The sequence below is a fragment of the Bos grunniens genome, chromosome 6 (genome assembly GCF_055505025.1).
Source record: "Bos grunniens cultivar Pamir isolate PY7600 chromosome 6, Bosgru_T2T1.0, whole genome shotgun sequence".
Classification (NCBI taxonomy): Eukaryota; Metazoa; Chordata; class Mammalia; order Artiodactyla; family Bovidae; genus Bos; species Bos grunniens.
Window position 1 is genome coordinate 48,289,897 of NC_141170.1, and position 16,502 is coordinate 48,306,398.

The 16,502-nt window shown below is 41.1% G+C and overlaps 1 protein-coding gene across 4 annotated transcripts in view; it reads right to left on the reverse strand.

Moving 5' to 3' along the window:
• The window catches only part of KIT (KIT proto-oncogene, receptor tyrosine kinase), an 87,338-nt gene that overhangs the window by 68,433 nt on the left and 2,403 nt on the right, over window positions 1-16,502 (reverse strand). The window contains exon 1 of one of the 4 annotated variants that reach the window (XM_086407659.1): window positions 6,729-6,948. The exons of 2 other annotated variants lie outside the window; for them this stretch is intronic. In XM_086407659.1, coding sequence (XP_086263785.1) covers window positions 6,729-6,903 — 175 coding nt within the window. In that variant the 5' untranslated portion in view covers window positions 6,904-6,948. Of the gene's footprint in view, window positions 1-6,728; window positions 6,949-16,502 lie in introns of those variants that run through there. One more of the 4 variants, XM_086407660.1, reaches the window with a different exon arrangement.

Here is a 16,502-nt window from a genome sequence, read left to right on the forward strand (position 1 = left end):
TCTTTTCAGCGCAACAGAAAGAGAACAGAGAATTGCACACTGTTCTAACATTCAAGAGGCTACATTAGCTTTAATTTTTTTAACTATCTCAGCCCAACACTGCAACAAAGCTCAGTCATTTTTATACTCAGGACTGGTGGTTTTAAAACTTTAGCATATACCAGATACAGCTGGAGAGCTTGGTAAAAGGGACCACTGGGCCCCATCCCTAGAGTTTCCAAATTTGGTGGGTCTGGGGTGGGAAGGGAGTCTCTACACCCCTGAAAAGCCCCAGGTGATGCTGCTGCTACTACACGTCTAGGACCACACTTAGAGAACCAACCATCCCCTCCCCGACAAAGCAGTCAGTTACTAGGAGAAACCTATGGCATTAGTGCAACAACAACAACAAAAATTCTTTTTAACCAGCATTAATCTGGATCTGTATCTTGGAATTCAAAGCGAACCTGCAAAAACAGATTTTCTTGAGTGAGCAAATCTGCCTGGCTTTTACACCTAGAAATCGGCCTCGTGCTGGGTCCCCCTGACAAGCTTTGGCAGCCACTCGGGCACAGATTTCTCGAATACCCAAGCTTTAGAAGTGGGAAATATTGCAGAATTCACCAGTCACAGCTACAGGACTCCGGAAGAGTGACACAGGGTGGCAAATACAACTTCTGCAGCACACCAGACCTCAATCTGGTGCATGACATGCAAGAGCCCACCTCCACAGCCCAGGCTAACCAGTGACGATCTCAAGGCTCCCACCTGCAGTGGGTCAAAGACAGACAACAGCCCAAGCCTCTCCTTAGACTGTGTGTGCTCCTGCACAAAGTCCTGTGAAATGCCAGGCACTGTGAGTAGTCAGATACCACTCACCAATTTTCTAAATTGCTAATCAGATAATTGCTGCAATCATTAATTCTGCAGCCATTCTACATTTGAATACACAAAATAAAAAATAATTAGACCAAAACAATCACATTGGTCTAAAAGCACACTAATGGACAAAATTAGTTTATTCAAATTTGTTGCAACATTTATCAAAAACACTTGGCTGGTCAATCTGCTTAATGAGTATTGACTTTTCCCTTAATTTTTCTTGGGTGACATTCACTTAGAGCAATACATTAAGCCTGCTACCCTTTGCAAAGGATTCTTAAAGACCAGCTCCATTTTGAAATTTCTTCTTCTCAATCTCTTCATAGAAAACCAGAAGGAAATGTCTGAAAATGATCTTGTTCTATTTTCCAGAATTTTTTTAAAAAAAGTTTCTACTATGCCCATTGAGTAAGTTTTACTTCTTTAGAATAATGGTTGTCCCTTAATACAGGAGGAAAAGGGGGCCAATTCTAAATTGTCACCTTTTAGCATGTAATTTAAATCAATGGCCAATTGGAGGAAACTCAAGTTGGAGGAAGGAAATTTCGTATTTTTGGAAATCTAAATTAATATTATGTCAAATCCTGGCAGCATTTTTTTCAAATGACTATAATTAGAGATATGCAAATTCTGCACTGGGGGGAAAAAAGCTGAAAGAGAAAAATGCAACTAATTAAGTAATGATTTTATCTTTATTAGATGGTATTAAAAGTGCAAATGTGGTTTAATCCTTTTAAAACTATAAAATAGAATTGTCTCCTTTAGAACTCAAGGAATATCAACCCAAACAAATAATGGCAAAAGTGGGGTGGCTTTTTACACCTTTTCCTCAGAAACAACAGCCCAGAGATGACTTACTGGTCCTCAGATAATTTCAACCATTACATTTGTAACACTAAGTTTAGAATATGGCTTAGGTAGCCCATAAAGTGGCCAGTTTTCAGATAGTTAGAAGCACTAACTTTTCTATCACACATTCTTATATTTTGAAAGAAAATTACTTTTAAATAAGGCAGCTATTATTAGTCATTTAATGTTTTAAGACTTTGCTATTTTGCTAGCAGACCCAAAGGTTACCAATTTTATGTTAAAAAGCCCATAGATATTCTGGCAAGACGGTGGTGGGAGTGTAATTCATCGAATCTCCCCAATTCATCCTAACCATAAAAACAGACAAATAGAGCAGAACCAAAAACCCATGGATAGCATCTACAACAAACCCAAGTGATACGGTATCCCCGTGAATCCTGTGTGTGAAGGAAGTGGGCACAGACTACCAGGAGCTTGAAGAACGGCCACTAGGTACTCACTGGAAAGCTCCAAGTCCCCATTCTGGAACACCCACAGAAGCTGGCAGAGTACTCTGCAGGTTCCAACTTCCCTAGTGTATAGGGATTGTGTCCCATGTACTTCTACCATGCTGGAATGCTCTGGAGGTGGGGGAGGTCTAATCCTCATGAACTAACAAAGTCAAAGCTCCACACTGAGGAGAAACTAAGGATGAATCCAAGGTGAGTAAATTGGGGCAAAGGAAAGATTCAGTCAGATAAGAGCTGGGGACACAGACCAAAAAGTTAAGATCTTAGAAGTAGAAAAGTCAAGTCCATTTGTTTTTAGTTTTTTATTATTATTAATTTTTTTTTTACTTTACAATATTGTATTGGTTTGCCATACATCAAACCAGAATTGAAAGAGACACGTGTACCCCAATGTTCATTGCAGCATTGTTTATAAAAAGTCCATTTTTTTTAAACCACTTCGTGAAAACAATGTAAGTGGGTTCTTTACAACTGTGAAGCTAGAAGAGCTATAATAGTTCTACGAAGAGTACCAGAAAACTAAAACTAATAGTGAACAACAGAAAGAATCACAATTGAATCCAAATGTTTTATTTTAAAAAAGCGTAAGGAACAGAATCACATCTTTAGTATAGACAATACAATCAAGCCAGAAAGACACATATGAAAACTATTATACTTCAAAAATGAGCTAAAAGAAATAAAAAAGTTTTAAATAGACTAAATCCGAATTTTAAAGTCATAAACGAGCTGATTGAAAATATATATAAATAAAACGGAATCACTTTGTTGTATACCAGAAATTGACACAACATTGTAAATCAACCATACTTCAATTAAATAAAAAAGAAAGAAAATGAGCTGACTGGAGAAAAGATTTGAAAAATGGAGATAAAAAACTAAGAAAAATGAAAGAAAAAAATCATTTCAGAAATAAAGGGTAAATAAAAAGAACACAAGAGCAAATAAAATGAATAATGCCTCAAAAGAAGTAAAGGAGGAAAATGTTTTAATTCTATCAAATTATGAAGATATTAAAAGGATTTGAGAGAAAAAGGTCAAAATAAAAGATGGGCAAAGAAGATCTAACATGCACACAATGGGAGCTCTAAACGCCAAGAAGAAAAATAGAACCAAGAGCAAAAGCTGCACTGTAAGTAAATTTAAATTTATAGTTGAGCCCAGGTTCCCTGCATTGTCAGTGGATTCTATACCATCTGAGCTACCAGGGAAGTAGCACATTATTGTCCTTGGGGGGAAAAAGAAATCAACCCAGAGCATCTAACAGTACAGAACTACTAGACTTCAAAGAATAAAGGTAAAAAAACAGTCCTTTGGGTATCTAGACAAACATACAAGCTAAATATGAAGGAAAGAAAATCAGATTGCCAGCAGACTTTGACAACACTTTATGGCAAAAGACAATATAGTAAAATATTAAAGATCCTTGAGCAAAGGAAAGATGAGCCAAGGATTTATATCAAACAACCTGACTTTTAAGTATAAAAAGCAAAGGCTACAGACAAGCTCCTGTGAACATAATTCAGGAACTACTTCCCATGAGTGCTTTCTGAGGTACTTTAGAGAATGAGCTACAGAAAACCAAAATGTCAGGAAAGACAAGACATAAGCCGTGGTGGCAAGCATTAAATATACATTTACTTGCAGAACTAAGATTAAATGATGATTTAAAAAGGAAATAGCAGAATATGTGACTGCTATATATTGTGATAAAGTAATTTTGGTGTCGTTTCAGAAAAGTTAGGGGACGGAGGAGTATGCAAGAATATGCTTGCTGACTGCCTCATAGATAGTAACTGGGAGTACAAGAGTATCTCTTCAAATCCCAAGCTAGGAGAGAAGAGGGAAAGGACAGACTAGTAACTAATTTAAATGTTGCTCACAGAAGGCAACCAGTAGGAAATTGGGCCCAGAAAGAGTGAACCAAGAGTATTATATAAAGGTATCAGTGTAAAGGCAACCATCAGAACAAAAGCCAAAAACTTTGCAAGTACTCAACAGTATATCCAAAACAGGGAAGAAAATAAAATTATAGAGGAACACACCATCTATTGACGTTATCTTGTTAAAAAAGAAATCAAACCCGAGTATAATCATACCTCTATGTGACAAGTCTTACAGGAAGTTCAGGGAACAGAACATGTCACACAGCACCACAGGAATGCAGGCAGCAGCATCTGGACTGTGGAAAACTGCACGGGACAAACCCTCAGTTTCTTCAACACACACTGGGGAATACAGCCGACAAAACTAGAAATGACTTAAAGGCCGTATCAACCAACTGACAATGTGGCTCTTGTGCAGAGTCTAGCAAAAATTCTTATGTTCACATATGTTTTCATATTTATTTTCAATAAGGGAAATGTAAATCCTGGATACTCAATGACATTGTGGAACTTTACTGATTTTTGAAGGCTGGGACACTGGCATCGTTATGTTCAGAGAAGGGAATCCTTCTATTTTAGAACTACATACTGGAAACATTCACAAATGAATTTCTACAATGCTTGAGATATGCTTCAAAATAATGGGAGGAAAAGGTGGGATGGATTCCCTGGCAGTCCAGTGGTTACGACACAGGCTTTCAGTGCCATGGACCGGGGTTCGATTCCTAGTCAGGGAACTAAAGATCCCACAAGACACACAGTGCAGCCAAAAAAGAAAAACAAAATGGGAGGACGAAGTAAAGAAGACAGACTGGTGCTGATCCAACTGCTGAAGCTGGATGATGGGTATATGAGGGTTCGTTACACTTGTCTCCATGTGTGAGATGGCCCCATAATTATTATATATATGCCTGTGTACATGCTATGTCAATTCAGTCATGTCTGACTCTTTGTGACCCTACGGACTGTAGCTAACCAGGCTCCTCTGTCCAAAGAATTCCGCAGGCAAAAGTTCTACAGTGGGTTGCCATGCCCTCCAGGGATCTTCCCCAGCCAGGGATAGAACCCATATCGCTTAACATTTCCTATATTGGCAGGTGGGTTCTTTACCACTAGCACCACCTGTGAAGCCCCACTATATATATATATATATATATATATATATACACACACACACACACACACACATACATACACACACACACACTCACATTTCTGTGTATTTTAAAGGTATATATTCATATAGTCTTTAAAGTTATTGTGAGATCCAATTCCTTCATCTTGAAATAAAATGGCTGCTAATAAGTTTTCAAATAACCCAGGAAACAGCTGAGAAGTCACAGGCCCCTCTCTTGTTTTCTTCAACCCTTCCCTAATCAACCGAGAGCAAACTTAATAAGTCTATTACATTTAGGCCCTGATGTTCTCACCCAAAACAACAGGTACTAATGAAAGACAATGACACTGGATTTTTATTTTATTTCTACTCTCAGCTTAGAAACACTAGTCTTCCGTCTAGACTGCTGCTGCTGCTAAGTCGCGTCAGTCGTGTCCAACTCTGTGCGACCCCATAGACGGCAGCCCACCAGGCTCTCCCGTCCCTGGGATTCTCCAGGCAAGAACACTGGAGTGGGTTGCCATTTCCTTCTCCAATGCATGAAAGCAAAAAGTGAAAGTGAAGTCGCTCAGTTGTATCCGACTCTTAGCGACCTCATGGACTGCAGCCCACCAGGCTCCTCTGTGCATGGGATTCTCCAGGCGAGAGTACTGGAGTGGGGTGCCATCGCTTTCTCCGTCCGTCTAGACTAAGTGCTTTAAAGCAACTGATTTCATAATTACTTAAGCACCCGCACTTGTATACCTAAGGCTGTTAGTTTCATCAGAATTGTTAACTGACACTGTCCCAAGTACCTGAGTACCCACCTGAATGCCGTCATTAAGTAACCACAGCTGTAGTCAGTGGGGATGCCCTCTCTTCCACACACAGCTCCTGAGGGTACCACTCGCTGTCCCCAGTCTTGAGGACTACCGCCACCAAAGGCAGCACGAGTCCTACTCCGCGCCCCCAAGAGCGGAGAGAGGAGGAGCTTTCCTGTCCTGTGTACCCAGAATATCCATTCTCACTGGGGGGAGTCCTTGATTTGAAACTGGAGGGCTTATCACTTCATGGACCTCTGAAAGTTCATCCTAAGGCTAAAATGCAAAGAAGTCATCCTGTCCTCTTATCCACGCTACTGCAGTTAACAGCAGAGTGGAAACAGCACGCCCAGCATGACAAGACAGTGGCTGAACTGTGTTTTAGCTTCACCACGACCTGCGTGCTTTGTCAGACTCGAAGCGCTAAATATAGGTATCATTAAAAACCGAAGATGGTCAATTTCGACAAGAAAAAGATGAAAGAATGTGAAAAGGAGGTACAGAGCCTCCGTCCTTGGAGACAGACTGGTGAGCATTCAGCCTGCATCCCTGAAGCATCTCTCTCAGCTGTGAAAAACCATTCTGGTCCATTCGGAGGAAAAAATGGTTCCAAACCTACAGACGGATGACGGACTTTTGGCACATTCAAGTCTCCGCAAACTCCTGAGAAGTGAAGACATTCCCTGGCATTGTGGACACTTCTGTCACCCACTCTGCTACCCCGTTCATCAGTACAGTCTCATACCTGCTAGAGAGGCTGAAGCTACAAAGACTAGAGCCATGACAAGCTGGGCGACTCGTAGGTGCTCAGCCCTTTGAGGGCACCACAGAGGCAGACAGGGCTCAGGAGACAAACATCTCACAAAGCTCTTCCTGAGTTGCCACAACCCGTTTCCCTCCTCACTCCCATCTCTCTCCATTTTGCCTCCTCTGGCCCCTCCTTCCCTGTGACCAACCCTCTGAGAAATCTTGCCTTTCTTTACTTCCTTCTTTAATTGACCCTAATGCAAAACTGAAATAAATCTAAATAAAGCTGCTTTCTCGTGGAGAGCCCCTAGACTTTTTCTTTCTTCTGGGCTCTTTGTAAACCTGGGCTCATGAAAGGAAAAGAATTCGTTAGAACATAAGCCCCAAAAGGACAAGGATCTTTGCTTATTCATGGCTATGCCCTTCCACCACATCAATAATTATTTGTAAACAAATCTACAAATTCCTGGTACATGTAGGGTCCATTGAAAAGATACTGAAGGGACGAAGAGAATGAAGCTGTAAACCTTAAGCACTATAGCTTTATGCCCAGAGGTGCTGTTCCAAGATTCCCACATGGAGAGAGAAGCCACCTGCACCTGCCTGGATTGTGTTCACCTGCCTGGAGTGTGCTCACCTGCCTGGAGTGTGCTCACCTGCCAATGGCAGGCTGCTCACTACCGTAGCACTTTCAGCATCCTGGCCAGCCTCTCCTTAGAAGGCACTCATTCTGAAACTAAAGGGATCATTTAAAATAATATCCCTTGAAAATGCTGGAATGGAAATTAGGCTACACATTCATATCTCCTTAAAAAATTCATAAACCCTTCTACATATGCTAGTTTATTTTAAAAGACTGGAAAGAAGAGTTCTTTTTCATGAAAGTGAGCTAGAAACTTGCCTACAATTTCCCTGTAGTAAATACACTAACTATACTAAAGTAACAAGAAAAACACTTAAACACCCCAATTAACTGTTTTCAAGTGGCGATTCTAATGACGTATTTTTAGAGAAAGGATCCTAGTTTAATTTAACTAATGACGAAAAGCCTAAAGCCTGTGCGGTTTTACCAGGCTGTTTCTTGAGATGAAAATCTTCCATCAGTCGTTAAAAAAGAAATCTACATTGTGAAGAACATGATGGAAACACATTTTTAACATTTTACAAACTATAAAACACACTTTAAAAGGAGCCATAGTCTTTCCAAGTAGAATAATTCTCAATTTTTTAAACCATTTAGTCTTGTTTTCTTTAAAACATATCCTAGCCAAGTAGAAAAACAGCCAAAGGCCACACAAAACCACTAATATTTTCCCCAAAAGTCAAATCTACATTAGATCCGTTTCTATAAATACTTCCCTTCCAATAAAAGACACCAAACAATTAGCAAACCTGGTAACGCCTCCTTTGTTTAAACCCTGCAAAGCAATTCCTCTGCTAAATCTGCATAGGCCATTATATCTAACTTACTGGCAGCCCTGATTGTTTTCAAGAATTTTAAAACGTCCTTTGAAATTATCTGAGTCACCTGGGGTAAAACCAAATGTTTTTTTAAGAGATACAAAGGAAAAAGTAAGGACTTCTCCTCTTTTCATTTACCCTATTATTTTTTAATCCATTAGGTCAAGTACAAGGCATTCCCTGGAAAATACCATCATTCACATCTTTATCTCAAATAATAGATTTCCACCTCTCACAAACAGCTACCTCTTCCCCGAGGATCACTGCTTTGGAAAGGGCAGTAACCAGCACCTCTCATTACCTTTTAATTACCTTCTAATGCAGGGCTAGGGAATCCAGAGCACATCAGAATTCTTTTCAAGGCTTGAGGGTTTTACTTGCTGCTGGGTTTTTTTGTTTGTTTGTTAAATAAATGAATTTATGCATATTTATGCATAAATTTATGTTACACACTTGAGTTACCATTATAATAAATATTTAAAATTTGTTAATAAGCTAAGACTCAAAGATTATCTCTTGCTACTATCAGATGTCGAGCATACAAAATCTGTGACCTTGGCTGGGGGCGGGGGTGGGTAGGTAGGAAGGTAGGGGAGGTAATCAGCCCTGGACTTAAAAGCAACTCCAAGTACATATCCGTGGACCTACTCTGGATGGGCACCATGCATACTGTGTGTGTATGTGTGTACGTACACACGCGCACGCGCGTGCCCTGCGCATAGTGTATATGTGTGTGTTCGTTGCTCAGTCGTCTCTGACTCTTTGCGACTCCAGGCTCCTCTGTCCAGGGGATTGTCCAGGCAAGAATACTGGAGTGAATTGCCATTTCCTCCTCCAGGGGATCTTCCCAACCCAGGGATTGAACCCAAGTCTCTTCAGTCTCCTGCACTGGCAGGCAAGTTCTTTACTACTAGCACCGCCTAGGAAGCCCACAATATATGTAATACCATGCAAAAGTGAGATCCACACTCTTCCTAAAATTACTTCTCTGAGTAAGCACCTACTTGACCAGATGACACTTTCAAAAACCTCATCACATATGGCATTATAGGAAATACTGCAATTACTGAAGAAAAATCCAGGTGCCCTAAAACTTATCCTATCTCGTATTCTGTTAGTCTCCACAGAGACTGTTTTCTACTGGAGTCTTTCAGCTAACTGTCACTCTCTGCTTCTATTGTTCACACCCTGACCAATCATCCCACTCTTCAAGGTTTAACTTGGCTTCCAAATCTTCCTTGCAATCAGCCATTCTACCTGAAAAGTGAAACTTACTCCTTCAGCCCAATACAATACAATATGTGTCTTACTTAGCTTCTGGACCCGAACTGTTATTTAAGTCTTATTATAAATTTTACTACATTAGCATCTACCTAGCACTTCTGTTTCCATAGATTCCCGGCTCCTTCAAGGCAGGAAATCACATCTCAGAAATCTTCATGCATGACGACATGACAGGTGTAATGATGTAATCAACCAGAGACTGCTGAATTGCAGTTCCATTTCTACCACCTTCCCCTGCTGGATGGTCGGCTGATTTAGCAACTGCCACTGAACCATGAACACCAAATGGCCAAAGGCAAGGGGCAGATGCGAAGGGAAGTGAGAATGCTGGGCCAGCCCCAGAGCAAACAGTCCATCCCTGAGTAATCAAGGGGAAAGGGCTCCTTCATCCTTACAGACCTCAGCCTGCGTGCAGCATGGCTGACTGTGTCTCAGGATCACCAGTCGGTGGGGCAATCACAGAGCACAGCCATTCTTAGGTCAGGGCTAATTACGGCTGATTATAGATTACTCTAGACCTCGAACTTCCTTGTTTTTATTCTGGCCCTCAGCTTAAGCTATGGCACTGTACAATTCATTCTGTGGTTATTTTCACCATCCCTACCTCCAATACATCAATCAATAACCCAATTTTAGGTGCAAGTTCTTTATTGGCTACCTTGAATATAACCCAAAATTGTGAAGATCCTGTTAGTCTACTCAGAATTGATGAGAAACACTCCACAGCCACGGCAGTGAAGAGAGAAAAGGGGCTAGTTATTTTATTTACCAAAGATTTCACGTAGGCCCCTAAAAGGTCATCATGCCAACTGAGGGGCACAGGACCTAACTATTTAAAGACGAAAATTACTTACTTGGCTTTTGTCATACCTGCAGCCAAGATCCTATAACTAGTTCTGGTAACACAATAAAGTCTTTCCAACCTTTCCAACCAAAGGATTTTCCACACACACACTCAAAAACAAAAAAAACCTGACTTCCCTTCTGGGGCAATTTAAACTAGTCTTATTTAGTCCCATTCTTCACTCATATTCTGCAAATATTTGAAGACTGTCATTCACTAAACCTCCCTTCACCTTATCTTCTTCAGGCTTAATAAATCCAATTTCTTTAAGTTGCTTTCAAAGGGCCTATTTCCCAAAGCTTTAATCAACTCTATATCCTCTTCTATACCTAAAACATCCATTTTATTCTCTGAGAAAACCAATAAACATACTTTTTAAATGGTCTAATGCAGAGAATAAATGCAGAATTATCTTCCTGTCATCAATTTTTCAGGAAAATGTGCTTTTCATTACATGACTGGTACAGAACACACAATTCTTTCTAATCCCCAAATCCTACTGTAACATTACAGAGCCATGTTCTGTTGACCTTTGGAGCTTAAGTTTTGTTTTTCACTTGGACCTGACCCTAAGAAGAATTTCATTTATATCTATCGTAGTTTCTGTGAAATTGGGTTTCAAGAAAATGCAGTCTGTAAGTAACCAAAGAACAAACATAGCATCCCATGCCCTCTTTCAAAAGGTCTCATCCTCTTAGCTTTATTTCTGTTAATTCCATAGCACCCCCAGTTCTGTTACCACACCCACAGTAACTCCTGTTCCCCCCCCTCACTATCTCACCAGTGACTGGCAAATCCAAGATGCCTGTAAATTGGCCAAGTGAATGAACCAAGTCTGCCACCTTTATCTTCCTCTTATTTCTAAAGTGTTTCTCTTTCTCTCCAGAGCATGCACCCCAACACCCAAGTGCTCAGTTCTTCATCCAAAGACCATCTAATCATCTAACGAGTGTGACTGATGGACCCCTGCACAGCTCCCCACAAACATATAACTGCTCAGTCAAAGGCTTAACTCCACTCTAACAGAGGCTCCAAAACTCTCCCTTAGATATTTGTACACCCATGTTCATAACAGCATTCTTCACAATAGCCAAAAGGGGGAAGCCAAGTGTTCATTGATGGATGAACAGATAAACAAACTGTGGTAGACACGTCCACATACATGCACTGCCCTCCTTAAAAAGGAAGGAAATTCCGACATATGTACCACATGGTGGTGCAGTCACCAAGTCGTGTCTGACTCTGCAACCCCATGGACTGTAGCCCACCAGGCCCCTCTGTCCATGGAATTCTCCAGGCAAGAATACTGGAGTGGGTTGCCATTTCCTTCTGCAGGGGATCTTCCCAACCCAGGAATCGAACTAGACAAATTCTTTACTGACTGAGCTATGAGGGAAGCCCTGAACCTTGAAGACAGTATGCTAAATGAAATAAGCCAGTCACAAAGACAAGTACTGAATGATTTCTCTTATGTGAGGTCCACAGAGCATCACAATCATACAGACAGAAAGTAGAATGATGGTTGCCAGGGGTTGACGGACTGTTTCATGGGTTGAGAGTGCTAGGTTTTTGTAAGATGGAAGTGTTCTATCTTAAATAACAATGTGAAGATAATACCACTGAGCTGTACACCAAAAAATGTTTACGATGGTAAACTTTACGTGTATTTTACTAAAACTTACACACACACACACACTCCTTAGTTTCAGCTGCCCACAGCAAGGGGGTGCCCAAGTTTTCGGAGCTGGCTGGGGAGTGTGCATCAGGACAATATGGTGGAGCAAACAGCCCTGGACTACTGAGCAAAGCTGGGAGGGCCACTACTGGGTCAAGTCTACCATAGCCTTGACTACAAAAGTATTTTGCAGAATCTGGACCAAACCCAAAACTAAAACGACCCTCCCCCACCAATGATCCTTGAGGCTAACCAAAGTCCACCTTTCCAGCCTCTTCCCTCCAATTCCTTCCCCCTAGTCCTAACATGAATTGAATCTTCAAATAAAATCTTAATCTCTTGCTCCCTCTTTCAGTTTTTTTTCCAATACAAGCCTCAACTACAGACACTCTGCCCTCCTTTAAAGTGTAGAACTTAATGTCAAATATTATCTCCCATATGGACACTTTTACTGATCCCTGATCTCTATCACATGCCCACCAAGATGTAAACTCCTCTCCTTTGAAATACTGCCTGGGTGCTCTGCTCTTATGACACCGAATTCTACTTTGAATTGATGGTTCTGCTCTCACTTTATTCCTCCACAGCTCAGGAGTCCACACGTACAGTACCTGCAAGGACCAAAGCATAGGGATTGATCATCCTTTGCTAAACTGAATCTGAAACGTTGACTGAGCAAAGCTCTATACAAGTGCTGGAGAACAGGCGAGAGTTTAAACTAGTATTGACTGAGCACTGCTGTGCGTCCAGTAGTGGGGGCAACGGACAAGCCCAGCTTGGTCCTTCAGCAGCTAGAGAAGAACCTCTTAACAGTCACGGAGCAGCCTCTCCCTCTCAAGGCTTTCAATGCCACTTTGCAAGGCATAGGGTTCAGGGACCCTCTGTGAGCTACATTTACCTATTCACATTGAGAAAATGGCCATCTACAGAACTTTCCCCCCCTAAACTTTTATCCAGAAAGCTGAACCCCCTTTTATAGAAAGCAGCTATGAATAAGGTTAAACAGAACCAGGGAGAGAACTATGCACAACGCTAACTGAATCTTTAAAAAAAAAAAACAGACAGACATTAAATGGATAAGCTTCAGGACTTCCCTGGTGGTCCGGTGGTGAAGACTCCATGCTTTCACTGCAGTGGGTACAGGTTCCATCTACGGTCAGGGAACTAAGATCCCACATACCTCTCCATGAGGTCAAAAAATATATATAAAAGTAAAAAAATAACCATAAATGGATAAACTTCATCTTGATCTGGGCTTCCCTGGTGGCTCAGATGGTAAAGAATTTGCCTGCAATGCAGGAGACTCGGGTTCGATCCCTGGGTCTGGAAGATTCCTTGGAGAAAGGAATGGCAACCCACTCCAGTATTCCTGCCCCATTCCAGTATTTCTGGAGAATTCCATGGACAGAGGAGCCTGGTGGGCTACAGACCACGGGGTCGCAAAGAGTTGGACCTGACTTGATTAATAACTTGTCTTGATTAATACTAAGACAAACCCCTCTATATAACCTGGTTTTAAACCATTTCTTAGCTCTTAGGAAAGCTAAGAGACAAAGCTGAAAAAGAAACATTAAAGTCAGCCTGATGGTGGAGTTCCCATGCTTTCCCTGTAAGGGACGCTATGCAAATGTGTTTTGTGCATAATCTAATTTTCTCCTTTTAGTAGCCCTATGCCATCATTCCCATTTTCCAGGTGAGGAAATGACGCTTGAGCGAGGTGAAGGGTCTCATCCCAGGCCACAGAGCTGGCAAGAGGTAGAACTGAATAAAAACCCAGCTTGTCAATTTCAGAGCCCAAGCTCTTAACTCCACATACGCTGAATAGCAGTTTCACATAAACTTTAAAGTTTAAAAAAGCCTTAAAAACATAGCTGTCAGAAAGGTATGCAGCCAAAGATACCTAGCAAAATCATTTCATAACTAAAAGGTAAGCACTAAGGCTAAAGCATAAGATGAATGGAAAAAATTAGGAGGGATAAATATTTTCACTGGAGAAATCTGGGTTTTTTTTCCTCCTGAGGAAAAAATAGCCCAAGATCTGTTCAATCTCTAAGACTAGTGATTCCCAACTGTTATGTCAAAAGCTATATAAAATTCAAGACAAAAATTAAAGTTCATTTCATTTTAAAAGTTGTCAAAATCTGTTGGTATCTACATGCAAGGACTATAAAGAGAAATAGTCAAATTCTACACACTTATGAAGTTTCTTCATTTGTTAGGTGGCTATCCAATCCCAGATCCTGCACCAAGTATTTTCACAAGAATTTGTTTCTAATCTTTAAAGTAATCATATTAGAGAAGGCATTAATCCCATTTTAGGGATATCAATAATTTCTAATTTATGGATAATACTTATGTATTAAACTTGACATGTATTGAGTTTGTACCATGAGTGTGCCAGGCAGCACCATGCTAAAAACTTTATATGTAGCCACATTCGTACTGACACAGAGAGGTTAAATAATTTTCCCAACGTCACACAGCTAAAACTAGGATGAAAGAAGGAAACTCAGCAAGAGGAAGCAATTCGTTCAAAGGTCACAAAGCTGTCAGTCATGGAGTCAGCAGACTAAGACAAGGCTGTCTTCATTCCTTAGGCCTGTGCTCCTTCCACCAGGTACCTGCAATATCCCACCTGTGCTCACCAGAGCCCAAGGCTAAATACCCAAAAGCCTGACTGGCAGTAGAGAGGGATTGTCTAGAGCAACAGGAAGAGCTGAGGTCCCATGTAAAAAGCAATTTTCAATTCTTCAAGAGAATTGAGAAATCTAGATTTTGATACAAATTCTCCATATTTTAAATACTTCCCCAGTGTTTTCTATAAAAAGCATTATGTGAGCCAAATAAAACACATCCAAGTAAGGGCTATCAGTTTACAATTAAGTGTCTGAAGTCAAAAGATGGGCTGTCTCAGGTCCAAAATGTCAGAAACCAGAGTTGCTAAGCCAGGCTTATTCACAAGTCCTCTCTACTTTCAACAATGATTTACACTGAATTCCCTCTATTATTCAAACTTTTACCTCTTCACTCTGGATTTGCAGCCATGAAAATATCTATTCAAGTTACAGAGACCACGTGTGAAATTTTGCATGCCTAAGGTTTCTTCAAATGTCTTTCAGTGCCTGCTTTTAAAAAGACACCGAACACAAACACAGCAACATTTAGCACTTCCCCAGCCTATCGGCTGTTAAACTAAATTCATTCTGGAAAACACCGCTGCAGCCTTGACCACTGCCTTGAGGGGTTCCCGCACTGCAGTCCAGCTTCAAGAATTCCGCTCAGGACACTACGGCTCATTTCCTGGTATCCTTTAATCAGCTGGGGAGACTTGAGGAAATGAGTCAAAATCCTAAGGGCAACTTTTAGCGGCCATCAACAACAGCAGCAAAATCCATCACCACCACAACATCTGTACATAAACGTGCTCCAAGGGAAGCCCACAGAATAACTTGGCACACCATTTGTTCGGGGGAGAGAAAGGTTCTGAGTGGTGAACTGCATTATAGCTCATGGTGCTCATCTAGGGTAAACGGCCAATGGTGTTATCCATCACTGGGGGATTTCTCTCACAAGTTCACCACAAGTATACAATGCAAAGACCACTTTTTATTTTTTTTATAGTGGGGATGGAAAAAAACTTCAACTAACTTGCATCATCATTTTAGAGACAGCGCATCTTCATTTTGGAGGGATTCTAACTGGAACAGGACAGTTCACACCTAAAGCCCTCATGCTGTGCTAAGTCCCTTCAGTCATGTCCAACTCTTCTCGACCCCATGGACTGTAGCCCACCAGGCTACTCTGTTCATGGGACTCTCCAGGCAAGAATACTGGAGTGGGTGCCCTCATACCCAGCGTCAAAAGGGGAGCTATCGTACACAGGTATCATACATAGCCCTGGGGAGCTATCACTGAGTGACTCCCTCTTTGATGAAACTTCCCTCAAATTAAGAACTCTAATTCAGACACCCTGTGACAGGCAATTCAAGGTCTTTTTTCACCAACATTGGGAAGGTAATAATCTTGACGAGCCTATATTCCCAGAACCTCCAACAATGCCTAGCATATGATATATAACAGTTTCAAATAAATCTCACTTTATAACTGACTGAGAAATCATGTGAATGGATATACACCTGGGCAGATGGGGCCAATCTCAGGCTTCACCACTGATTATTGTGGGAACTGGCTTATTCTCAGCCAGTTTCTCCAGATTTGGTAGGGATGGTAACAGGACTACCTCCAAGACTTATCGAGAGGACTGGAAATTTCAGGCAATGGAACCCAACACAGGATCTGGCACTAATGCGAAATTTAAGGCACACTAGAAAAACATGTTGCAATAACAAAGCATGAGTGATTTATAAAGTCTTGAGGAAAAAAAATGTGTGGATGGGTGGGAGAGACCAGAAAGGGCATAAATGAAGTATCTGGGTTTCCTGTATAAAAGCGTCATGTTATTTCCAGCAGGATAATAATCCAGAATGTTCTGTGTCCAGCTGCTGAGG